The sequence below is a fragment of the Anser brachyrhynchus genome, assembly GCF_964034855.1.
Source record: "Anser brachyrhynchus genome assembly, chromosome: 4".
Classification (NCBI taxonomy): Eukaryota; Metazoa; Chordata; class Aves; order Anseriformes; family Anatidae; genus Anser; species Anser brachyrhynchus.
The window spans coordinates 69150784-69163893 of NC_137698.1; the positions used below are offsets into that span (position 1 = coordinate 69150784).

Here is a 13110-nt window from a genome sequence, read left to right on the forward strand (position 1 = left end):
AGAGTGCTGCTTTTGGCAAAGGTAGAAAGGACCAGGGTTGAAAAAATGAAAGGTAGAAAAGGCAAGCCCACTGCCAGAAGAACTGTTTTGCCATGCATGTGATGAGGGCTGTGGTTGGGAAGAAGCAATGCATTTGGTAGAATTTTATTAACTCTCAAGAATAAGAAAATCATTCATTACAGAGAGGACTGAGAGGCATAAAACAAGCTTTTATATTTCACATCAATCTTACGTGGGTGGAAAAAAAGGATGCAACAGTACTGGTTTTTTTGCTAAAATTTAACTTGGGTAGGAGTGTGGCAATGAAAAAGAAGTCTAAAAACTTGTTGTAGGGCCCACGTTACCACACTGAAATATCTGTGGTCTTCCAGAGGAAAAAGCATGTTGTTTTCCAGCTGGGGAAGACTTTTGGCTAAGGTTAACATTTGCAAAATGTTCCCAGACATCACTTCAGTACACCCTCGACAGGGTCCTGGGAAGGCTGAGGAAAGGCGTATTTGGAAAAAACAGCACCTTTGCAAACCCACAACACTTACCCTACCTTCTCTGCATCTTAGCTTGCTAGGCTCAGCATGCAGGCCAGCAGACTGAATAGAAGATGGAGATGAGAAATGCCACAACAGTTTTTTGTATTTTTTTTTCCCTGACTTCAGCAACAGAGTATTTGAAATGCCAGGCAGTTTTTATTTTTTATTTATATTTTTAGATGTACACAGAACATGTGAATGGGCAAATTCTGTGGTAAACTGATTTTGGTAAAACTGAAACCAGGACCAACAGATCCAGCTCTTAAACTGAATCTTAAAGGTAAAGATCTCCCCCAACACTGTACTCAGAAGAATGCAATTTAGATCACCTTCAAGCCTCTGAACATAAGGCTTAAAAGCCCTCCTCTCTGTTATTCTACCAGGAGCTCTGAACTGTTCCATAAGTGCCATGAGACTTTCTTTTAACCAAAACTTTCTCTGATCTTTCTACTGCTTTGCAGTGTCATCCTCATTCCAAATTTCTCTAATTTTGTTTTTCAAGTGAGCAGAGGGCAGAAGGAGGACTTCTGAGTGTGGTCTACATCATGTTTTGTTATTCTTTTTTTTTTTAATAAGGATAATAAAGAACAAATAATAATAAAAAAAGCTATGGTCTGTCAACTCAGAAATGGTCCTTTGGGACAATGCAATCAATAGACTCCTAGACAATAGGCTTAACACTTCCACTGCTTGTATCAGTTTTGGCACAGTCCCAGGGATTCAGCTGAGCTGCTTTTCTATTATGCAAGGGAAAAAATGAAGGGAGAATTTAACCCGAAGTGCACAAGGAAGGGAAACTATAATAGAGCTGATTTTCCATTACCTCCCACTGTGTTTTTTATTTACCCTAAGGTGCACTCTGTGATGAGTTTGGCCTCATCTATACCAACAAATCCCAAGTCTCTAAACAGAAGTCAGTGGAATCATTTTGGCTTTTTACTTGCGGGAGTGAAGCACTTGGGCCAACACATACACAACAATACAAAGTGATGGTACTAAATACTCAATTTACACAGATGTTGTATCTGACTGTCCAGTGCCCTTACAGGCTATCATAACCAAAATAACAGTGCTGCACTGCTGCACTCCTTACTCCTAAAATTTTTCCCATTGTAGTTCAAAACTTCAAGCAAACAAATGCACAAAGCTACCCATAGCTAAGCTTAATACAAGAAAAATAGTGGGAATCTATAAAAGTTTATAGAGCATTGAGGTCTAATTTCTTTGCAGAGAGACTACAAATTCAATCAATACTTCAAATGACAGACAATACGAAACCATCTGTTCCAAAATGACTCAACAATATGTAGATATGCTGTAATAATGAGACTAAAACAAGCTCTAGAACCTAAAACTGATGTGGAGCAGCCTAGAACATTTGGATAAATCTGATGGGCGTGTTTTCCCACCATCGTTTCAATAACATACTACAATGTTCAAGAAAACAACATATTCTTCATTTTATAAATGAGGCAAGCCTGTGGTACTTTTGCCTGCTTCTGCAATTCAGTTTTACAGCAACAGCTTCTAGGTCCATATAACTGAGAATTAACTTAAGAAAATGTGGAAGAGAAGAAAGATGATTTATATTGCTTATGAGGCAAAAATAAGTCCAGTAAAATTCCTCCTCAGGGCATCGTTCTCAGAAATCTCATTATAGTTCACGCAATCTATTTGTTTTCACAGTACTGATTTATAATGCATGAAGGCTTGGTGCTGACAGTACTACAGCGCTATGCTTTGCTTTGCTCAAGGTCACACACGAGGTCCACTTAATGAAGTGAACCTTGCTTCCACCACCAGCCAGGCTCTGGTACCATTCTAAACAAAACTCAATACAGAAATGTCCAGCTATACCAAAGACCCTATAATACGTAAGCTTTGCAGTGTGCAGAGGATTTATCAAAAAGAGAAGACAAGAGAAGAAAAAGCTTTCTTCACCACCTTCCCCCCAAAAACATCCACATGAAGTGTGTCCTGCATCTCAGTGCACATCCCCTGGGCTTCCGTCATAGCAATGTTCAATTTTAGTGGATTTTTTTTAATAACCAGGGAAGGATTTATACCCATCCTGGATTAGTTATTGGATATCTTCCCAGCATTACATACTTTGTGAGACTTAATCCCCTCCAAAAATGTTTAATGGCCTTCTATACCTCTTGGTTGCTTGCAGTGTACAGGAAGTGCTGTGATGGGAGGCAAGTGCCATGCAACAGGCGCTCCTGCCCCAGAGCTGCCCTCAACAAGCACCACCAACCTGGGGGTGGTTCTCATAGTTGATCCCCTTTGCTAAAAAAAACAATCTACTCGTTATTATGTTTCCAACCACGCTCCTTCTCCCCACACCAAAGCCAAAGGGCTGTGCTAGTCAGGGCTGCCCTCTGCTATCACCTCCAAGGGAGGACTAAGTCCTTCCCCCTCACGGGGATATTCAGGAGCTGTCGCTGTTCTTGGTTTCCACACTTCCTCAGCGGCCTATTCTTTTTTCTGTACACTCTTGAATACTGTGCTAATAGCAGAAAACTTTGTTCAAGCAAATGTGCAGTGCATAAACCTGCCATTGTCCCCTTTGCCTCACACAGCTGATAATGACACCTCGCTGAGCGAAGGACAACACGGCCACTGTACGAATTGGGCAAAGGAAAGTGCTCTCTGAAACTACTACATGGAAAATAAAAAACCACAAAAATGAGTTTCCAGCCCCTTTTTCCGACGTAAACGCCCCCCACCCAGCGGCGGAGGCCGCCCCTCAGGGGCCGCCCGGCATTTCGGGACTTGTAGTTCCCCGCGCTGCGCGACATGGCGGCTCTGCGGGCGCTGGTAGGTTTGGTCGCCGCGTTCCTCCTCGCTGCCAGCTCCCGGGCCAGCAAATACTCCCGGGAGGCCAACGAGGGGCTGACCGCCGCCGCCGCCGGGGCCAAGCGGCGGGAGACCGGGGAGTTCCGTGTGGTGAGGCTGAACCAGGTCTGGGAGAAGGCGCAGCGGGTGAGTGGGGCCCGCGGCGGTGCGAGGGGAGGGATGGCGGGGGCCGGGGCCGGCCGCGGCGGCTGGAGCAGGGCGATTCGGCCGGAGGAGAAAACCCGGGGCCTCCCGGAAAAAATCTGGCCGTGCTTCACCGGACCCTCGCCGTCAGGTGAGACCTCGGGGTGCTGTGCTTTGTGCCCGGGTTTTAGGCCTGGCTGCCTCTGGTGGCTACCTCGGAGCAGGAGCCGCAGCGCCCCGTCCCTAAACCGACCCCGCGGTTTTCTCTCAGGTGTCTCGTTTCTCTTTTCTGTTGTGCATACCTGTGTTATAGAAGCGTGTCAGCCCATCATTATATCCAGGGTCATGCTAGCAAGAGGAAGATGGAGAGTGAAGTCCCTCAGGTACCAGGGAGGATCTCAGATGTCCCCTACACCTGCACCTTGAATGTATTACCTCTTTTAATGGCCATGATGCGCTCACTCTGCCCTGCTTGAAGGTAGTGGCATTTGTCCCTGCTTTGCACAGGACAGGAGCTCACTGGAGGGTAGAAACCTCTCACCTAGCTGGTTATATCACCTATATTTCGTTTACACCAAATCACATGCAGGTGGACCAGCAAATGGGTATCATTGTTCTCAGGTGAGAGCCTTAACTGTGACTGTTTAGTACTAGAGTTTCTTTCACTCTGAGCTAAAAAAAAAAAAAAAAGTATTTAGTTACACCCGTATTCCTGCCCTCAGTATTGTGGAGCATGCAGAAAAGGGTAGTGGCTGGTAAGAGCTCAGTTCTTTCAAGCAAAGGAATTAATCCTGGATGGGCATTCCCTAGCCTAAGTTACTGGATTGAAGGCAGGGTATTCCTTGTTGGGCTGTGTTTGGCATCTCATAAGGGTTAGCCAAAAAACAGAGCATATTAAGTCCACGCTAGTTGACTGCTGACATTAGAGTACAGAACTAGTGAGATGATTAGTCATTTCCTTTACAATTAATAGCAAACTTTTTACTCACTTTTCCTCCCAGAACATCAGGACACAATTCTGCTGAGCAAAGCAGTGTTACTTGTGACCACCGCAGCACTGACGCTCTGGCTGTCCAGGTCAGCCTGCTCTGGAAAAGTAAATGAGTACCTGACTAAAGTTTAGGGTTGTTTGTTCGCTTGTTTGTTTTTAGCACATAAAAAATAATAACTAAATTGGTTTCTGCTAAGTGCTTAGCTTTTATCAAACAGTTCTCCAAAAGTAGACGGTAAATTAGAGTATAGAGAGGCTTTAGTAGTGGAGGGTTCAGAAGTTTTAGTATGTTCTATAAATTTTATATTTATCTGTGATTCTAGCCACTCTAAATCTTGGTAAGTTATTTCAGTAAGCTAAGTGCAAGATACAGAGAAAAACTTGGTTTAAAAATTGCAATAATTAAGTTGTCTTGTGACGCTGAATGTACTAGAACAGACTAAACTGAAACCAGAAACAAGAACGTGCATAGGTTCCTAAATTCCTGTCAAAAGGAATGTAGTGCAGGAACACATTTATGACATTTTTCCGAATTATTTTCAAATAACCTGCTAACAGCCAGATGAATGGCTGTCTTTTCAGTAGCATCAGTTTAAACATCAGTTTCTTATGTTGAAAAATAAAACTGAGTTCTGAGTCTGTGTTTATTAAAAATCCTGGATTCTCACAGAAAATTAGAATTTTTGTATTCTTCAATTTGATCTTAATGGAAAAAAAACACCAACTAGTAAATACATTTATTCTAGGACAGATGAGCCTGGCTGTTTCAGAGCTGGATCCAAGCTCCCAGGAGCTGGCTGCTCGGGGACCTGAGGTAGAACAAGTGGGAGAGCTCAGGCAGAACGCCATTGGAAGTCATGCTGCTAGCACGTTTTTGATTACCGCTCTTCTCTGGGCTTTTCTTCACCCCACCTTCACATTATCAACACACATGCAAGAAGTTTTAAACTTTAATATGATTTATGTCATTTCTTTGTTTTAAAGTGAATAACTGAAGTGCCAAATTTGAACATTTTGGCTCATTTTACAGCAGTGCCGCTTAGCCAACTGTGTATTAGTCATAGTCTTTGTTCCTGTTTTCTCTGCGTATTTCACAAAATTTCAAGCTGACATATCATACATTTAAATCTTTTTTTTTCTTTTTTTTTTCCTTCAGTATCTGCTCTTTTTCTTCTGTTATGTTGGAAGGGAATGTCTCCAGGTTTTCTATGGTTTTAATGTGCATAAGCCATGTTGAGAAGTGATCTGGGTAAACTGTGTGCTTTGTTTCTAGTAAAAATTGAGATAAAGTAGTTCTGTGACCTGTAAGGCCATCCTCAATGTCCTGCTAGTCTGCAAAACTGTACTGACAAAATTTACCAACTCAATCGAACTGTGAGGTTAGAAAGCTGAGGTTAGAAAGTGGTCCACGAGAAAGCTTGTGTGGTGGCAGTGGCACATTGTTTGAGATGTTTGGTCATAAGTGCATTTTGTGAATTAGTGAAACAGAATGGATTTAATTCTCTGACTCAAATTTAAATCTAAACAAAGATAAGAAAGGGGAACAACAGGTTAATTTTTTTTTTCTTTCATATTCCTTGTTATTGTTACTGGGCATTTTTACAATAGGGTTGTTTTCAGAAGGCAGTCCTGTTAAAAGAGGGGGAAAATCCCATGTAAATATTACTTGAAGGAACTTGCAAGAAAGATACAACTTTTTAACCCCTGCACAATTTCACTCGTGTCAACATAGCTGAAGAGCTGAGAGAGAAGGCTACATTATCACAGTCTGTTAACATTAATATGCAGAGGGCATAGCCCTGTTCACAGGCAAGAGATGTATGAATGCTGTGGCTCATACCTTCAGACCTGCGTACTCGGATGCGTAGCATTAGGGTAAAAGAAACAAATGCTGTGTTGTACTGGCTACGTGTGCTGTACCGGCTTCTAAGGTAACTTTGCAGCAAAAGATGACTCCATATAACTGAATACAAACCTTTCTCTGTTCTCCTTAGCTTCATCTCTCTGCTGTGAAACTGGCAGAGTTGCACAGTGATCTAAAAATACAAGAAAAGGATGAGCTAAGCTGGAAAAAACTGAAGGCTGAAGGGCTAGATGAAGACGGAGAGAAAGAAGCCAAGCTTAGACGCAATTTAAATGGTAACGTACAGCTTTGCAGAAGAGGTTTAAGCTTTGCATCAAATATATATATGGTTAGACACCTGTGTGTTTGAACCCTTAAATACTAAGTTGTCTTTCGAGATGCTGAGCATGCAGCAGTTCTTTGGAGGTCAGTAGGGAACTGCAGGTGGCTAACAGCTTCCTTTGCTCCTGGTGTTTTCAGAAGAAGTTGTTAAACCTGGGGCCTGTGTGTCTTAAACCGTTAGCCTCTCCGCTGTAAGCTGCAAAATCCAGCTCTGGAAGTTAAGGATGTAGCAGCCAGCCTCTCATCTTCCATACATCCATAGCTGGTTTTAATGTATCTTCTATTCCCCGTGCAGTCATTATGACGAAGTATGGAATGAATGGAAAGAAGGACTCTCAACTAGTCGATACCAACTACATTAAAGACGGTACAGAAAGTGATACACTGGATGACCCAAGACTGGAAAAATTATGGAGCAAGGTGGGTAAAATTTCCAGGAATTGTCACGTAGAAAATCTGTGTTTCTTCTCTTCTGAGTGCCATCGTATTTGGAACTGGGTAGCTTTACTGCTCTGTTTTTTAAGTACTGGCCAAGCTGCTGTGCTCTGTAGCTCAGATCGTTGTGCACTAAGGGCATCCCACCTGCATCCAGGTCACTAGGTGTGGCAGGTGCTCTTTGCCAAAAAAAAACACCCACAGCAATCATGGAGGATAAGATCATAGAATCATCCAGAGTTGGAAGGGACCTGCTAGGATCCTCGAGTCCAACTGCTGGCTCCACACAGGACTACCTAAAAATTCAACCATGTCTGAGAGTGTTATCCAAACACTTCTTGAACTCCAGCAGCTTGGTGTTACGACCACTGCCCTGGGGAGCCTGTCCCAGTGCCCGACCACCCTCTGGGTGCAGAACCTTTCCGTAACACCCAGCCTGACCCTCCCCTGTCTCAGCTCCATGCTGTTCCCTTGGATCCTGTCGCTGTCCCCAGAGAGCAGAGATCTGCATCTGCCCCTCTGCACCCCTGGCTCCATTAAAGATGAACACAATTCTTCCTCAAATTTCACTAAATTCATGATTTCTCTTTGTTATTTGTTTTTTTTTCCTGTTTTTCTTCTTGTTCTTTCTGGTCTTTTTTAAAAATTATACATTTAAAATATAACGTATTCATGGAATTTTTAGAAAGGTGTTTGGGGGGTGTTAAATAAGGACTTAACCAACGTGGTATTCAAATGAAACCTTCCAGGATCTGCATTCATGCATAAAAACAGAAAGTGTATGGTCTGTTTGGGCATTTAAGACTGGCAAAGTAATTTACAAAAACGAGATAATGCAGTTTTTAGAAACAAGTAGATACAGCAAAGAATTCTTAGACTTGGGTAGTGTGGTGGTAGCAAAGCAGAGAAAGAGATTTGCTGGGTTTTAAAATGTTACTGTAACTACATGCAGCTCTGGCAAGGAACGTGATGTCATGTGCTCTGGGGAACAGTAAAGTGCATCACTTACAAGTATTCCCTAAGCAAAAAAGAAAAGAGTTGGGATTGTGTAAGTATCAAAAACATTCACTTTTTGGTCATACATTGCAGGAAGTATGTCACCAGAATTGTGTGTGGTGCTCCAGCTGTCTGACCAGTGCTTCCCTCATTGCTAAAAAGTAGTCCTGTGAGAAACAAATCACTGCAGAGCATGGTAGTGATAAAATCTTCACTTGCCAGTAGAGTAAGATTTCTTGAGTTAAGACTGTGCTTAATATCATGCTGCAGCCCTCGTTCAAACAGTTCCCTTATGGTTGCATATGCATCTCCGCAGCCCTTATTTATGGATCAAACTGTTTTCCACAGAATAGAAATGACAGAGGCTTTTCACTGCGTAGTCCATAGCAAGTCTGGCTTTGTAGGTCTGAAGCAAACTTCCTTGGGATATGATTAAAGCCACTAAGTCCCCATCATGTCTAAATCTCCTGCCCTCATACTAATACACAGGGGTTCAAAACAAAAGATCTTACAGAAAAGATGGGCTTAATAATTTTCTAAATGTCGTGGGAGGTGGGATGTTTTGATAGATGACTGCATGTCAGAGCATTTGGCCAGGGAAATATAATGAGTTCATGTTTCTTTCAGGCCAAGACCTCTGGGAAGTTCTCTGACGAGGAATTGGATAAGCTTTGGCGAGAGTTTAAGCACCACAAAGAAAAGATCCATGAATACAATATTCTGCTAGAGACCGTGAGCAGAACAGAAGGTGGCTGAACATTTGTCTGATGTTTTGAGATCAGTACAACTCTTTCTCTGTCCATTGCCTCCATTGTTTCCAAGTTTCTTTGAAACTCCTTAAGTGTGACATTTCTGCCAGAACTGCTTTGCAGATGCTGACATTCCCAGATACTTGCTGGGTTTAGGTCTGCATTAGCTGCCAAAAATCTTGCAAGCTAATGAAAGTGTTGCCATTTCAGTTTTCTGATTCTTGCCTGTGTTTCAAGCAGGGACGGTATCATCAGACTACCAATGATGGCTGTTGTAGTTTACTAGAAATTGTGCAGTAAGCATAGGTACGCTGCTGCAAAATGTGGTCCTAAATCTACAGAATATGCATTTTTTTATCTCCCTAATGGGAGCCCAAGAGGATATATATCTTTGGCACTGGGCCACATGTTAAAGCATTGAGGAGCTGAATCCAGTTTGCTGTACTTATCCAAGCAAAAATTTTTTTAGAGCCAAAGTTTTCTAAAGCTCACAGGCAGCCTGACATTTTCATTGTAGAGCTGAAGCTGCTGGAAGTCATTTCAACATTGGATATCCCGACTGGCTCAAGAAATGCCTGGGGGAAGGGCATGGGACATATCAGCCATATCTATCCCATTTTCTTGGGATATTGCTAGCCTAGGAAAATAAGAACATTGCCTTACTAAAACTGGGGCTGGTGGTCATAAGAGGTAAAAGGCATTTCTGTAATAGCACCCTCCAGAGCACTGAGGAGCATTGATTATAATATTAACCTGCAAATGGAGTTATTGCTTCTCAGAGTCTAGTGTCAATGCTTTATTATACTCAGCTCAGATGCTGATCATATTTTATTCTCCCCAGATTTGAAGGATTTCTAGGGCTTTAGACCTATCAGGATTTGACCCACAATCAATAACACTTCCTCTTTCAACAGATATCCACAAAAATGTCATCAACCCATCTGAAGAGAACCTGGTGAAAGAGGAAATCTTGCACAACAAACACAGAGAGCTCAAAGACAAGCTAAGAAGCATCAATCAGGGATTTGAGCGTTTGCGAAAAGTCAGTCACCAGGGATACGACGCAACCAGTGGTATGATACAGTATTTTTTATGTTTATTTGGTATCAATTTCATTTTTTAAAAAATCAGTGGGAAAGCAATGATTTATTCAGTGTCACAGTACATGGTGTTGCTACAAAGAGCTGAAAAGATAGAGCCAGGCTGTTCTGTTTACAAGCTGACACTAAAAGCCTAATACAAGGAGAGCAACAACCTGCAAAGAGCGTAGTTCTGTATTCCATGCCCACATGGGAAGGGATATTATGCCTTCTGTACCAGGAGGGCAGATGAGACAACATGCAGGGCAAACACCATTATTCAGTTCCTAGGGTTTGGGGTTTTTTTGGTTTTTAAAAAATACTTGCTATAATGCTATAGTTTTAAATTAAGTGCTTGGATTTTTCTCCCTTTTCATCCATGTTGCTAATGCAGTGTTTAGTGTATCCTTTTGTATGTGTGTGCAAAAGAACACTCATGCATAGGAGGTGGGCATAAAGGCGTTGTCTGAATTTTCATTTGGTGGTATGTGTTTGTTTAGAATTTGAAGAACCAAGGGTGATAGATTTGTGGGACATGGCAAAATCAGCCAATTTCACTGAGAAAGAACTTGAATCTTTTCGGGTAAGTAGTAAGATCTCCTATGGAAAGCTATTTTCCCACTTAAAGAAATGTTCCATGTTACTCTTAATGCAGTCACTTCTATGTTGCTCTTTAGACACCAAATAAAAAAATCTTTTATCATAATGTTTGAAATATATGAAACTAGTCATATGTATGGTTCCATTATAATCAGCAAAATGGAAGTGTCATCTTACTTACTCATGTGTAGCCCAATGCCCAATTCTCTTGGGCTACAAAAGAAGCGACTGTGTTTTAATTACACTAATTTCACTGGCCCTGCTTTTACAAGTGTCAGAGGAAGGTCTGCTGAAGTCTGCAGCCTCAGTGAGATGTTTTTGTCAGAATTTTACAGTAGCATAAGAGGTAAATTTTGCCTTCGTATCTGCCCCAGCAAAAAGAAGAACTCTATTCCAACAGTAAGAGTACATAAACCTTTATTTGATATTCACTGCTGTCATCTCCTAGCACCTTAGAGACATCAGCGGTCTCCAACTGAGGTCTCCGCAGCAAGTTGTTTTCAACATCTTCCTTCAAAACTGGATGTCTGGGTGGTGGTGATAACGTATTGTCCAGACATTCTTAAGAAGCAGAGAGCTGAAAAACTTTCGGTGCCAAATTCAGTAGAATAGTATTCAGGGATGTCTTGCAATAAAAGAAAGGGAAGAGGGAGCCTTGGAAAGAAAATACTGTGAAGCTGTTTGTATTTGTTGTCTTAGGAGGAGCTGAAACACTTTGAAGCAAAAATCGAGAAACACCATCACTACCAGAAACAACTAGAGATTTCACACGAGAAACTGAAACACGTAGAGGGAACTGGAGATAAGGAACATCTGAACAGAAATAGAGAGAAATATGCCATGCTGGAAGAAAAAACAAAAGAGCTTGGGTATAAGGTATGTATAAATCCAGCATACATACGTGTTGAAAATTTAACTCAGTAGTAGAGGGAATGCCAATTATCCAGTGCTGATTTCTCATAAAATGTGAACGGCTTTAAGAGCAGGAGGTTAAGGCACACCTGTGCTCCATGTTTATTACAAGATACACACGATTGTTTTTATAGACCTAATTCTAAAATGCCTGAAAACTCCCTGGTCTCAGCCCTTCCTGAAAGCTGTCATCACAAATACTGATAACAAACTCTGAATACATGATATTAATTTATTTACTTGTTCATCATTATTCATGGTCTTATTAAAATTTGTTTTCTATGTTTTGTTTCCCTGCTAGGTAAAGAAGCACTTGCAAGACTTATCCAGCAGAATCTCTCAAGGTCTTCAACACAATGAATTATAAACATCTGTTCTCCTTCGTGGGATCCATCTATGAACACAAAACAAATAATGGTGGGTTTTCTTTCTGAACAGGATTCACAAAGCCGTGTTTCTGAAATACTAAGGATTGAAGAGGGTTGTCCTGTAAGAAAACTTCTTATTTGGTCCACTTAATTTTGTATTTGCACTATTAAATTAAATGATTACATTATAAATTTAAGTTGCACATCTTGGATCATGTAAATCATACGCATGAATCAAGCAACAGCGTTTGAAATAAGTAGTCATTTCAAAAGGAAACACGTGTGAACTTTCAGAACATTCGTGATAGTGGAAAAAAATACTAATCTTATAATCAGTTAAGGTATTCTGATAAATGAAAGCAAGCACTGAGGTACGGGACGTTAAAACAGAGGTCAGAGAAGTATTTTATTTCCATGTTTGACTTAATGACTTTCCTACTGAAGGTAATTAAAATATTTCTATTGACTTGAGCAGTGGTTCAGAGCTGCATTGTATATAAATCTTTAATGTGAGAGGGGGAGGAGGAATAAGGAGGAAAAAAGTAGTGAGGTCCATTCACACAACTTACAGACTAACACATCGGAAGTTTCTGAATGTATATGTACAATTGTCATTCATTGTTGCTTGGTTTTGTTACATTTAGTCATTAAAAATCAAAACAGGATACCTGTGAGGTGTGTTTTTTTTAAATTCCCTCCTGTTCAGTGACAAGTATTCAGACCTTTTTCTGAGATCTATGTGTATTGCTTGGAACTAAGGTTCACTCATACACTAGTTTTTAAGACAGGAAGAGTAGTTCTGCGCCACAAGAATGTGTTTCCGTATTCTGAATAGAGTAGGCTTTCTTAAGCAGCTTGTCTCTGAGTACATACTCCAGTAAAATCTCCAGTAAAGGTTATTATCACTTTGCCTTTCAAGACCAGTTCATTCTGTTGGTAAAGATTAGCCACCTGGGTTGAAATTTTCTACAATACTAATGCTGACCCTTTTGTTCTAAGGAATGTTTCACGTGAAGCTGTGCCAGCAACAAGGCTAAGGCAAAGGTCCTGTGTAGGTAAATCATTACAGCTACTTGGTTGAGAAGCTCAGTCACACACATTGCGGAGCTGTAGCATGTCACATGAGGAGACTATCTTCAAGACTTGCTTGCCATACCTATTCTGTGAGAAATAGCAAAAAGATGGTCAATCAGAATCAACCAGTGTGTGTGTTACTTAGATAAGTCCTGGGTCCATGGTGGGTTAAAAGTAAGATGATTCTGCATATAAAGATTATTCTATAATGT

The 13110-nt window shown here is 41.2% G+C and overlaps 1 protein-coding gene across 1 annotated transcript; it reads left to right on the plus strand.

The window, feature by feature from the left end:
* The first annotated feature begins 3272 nt into the window (after positions 1 to 3272).
* On the plus strand, positions 3273 to 12489 carry LRPAP1 (LDL receptor related protein associated protein 1). Its single transcript, XM_080590266.1, has 8 exons — positions 3273 to 3512; positions 6495 to 6639; positions 6981 to 7105; positions 8744 to 8864; positions 9780 to 9938; positions 10445 to 10527; positions 11244 to 11420; positions 11758 to 12489. The coding sequence occupies exons 1-8, from the start codon at positions 3327 to 3329 to the stop codon at positions 11821 to 11823; spliced, it is 1062 nt and encodes a 353-aa protein (XP_080446392.1). The 5' UTR covers positions 3273 to 3326; the 3' UTR covers positions 11824 to 12489.
* The last annotated feature ends 621 nt before the right edge of the window (positions 12490 to 13110 follow it).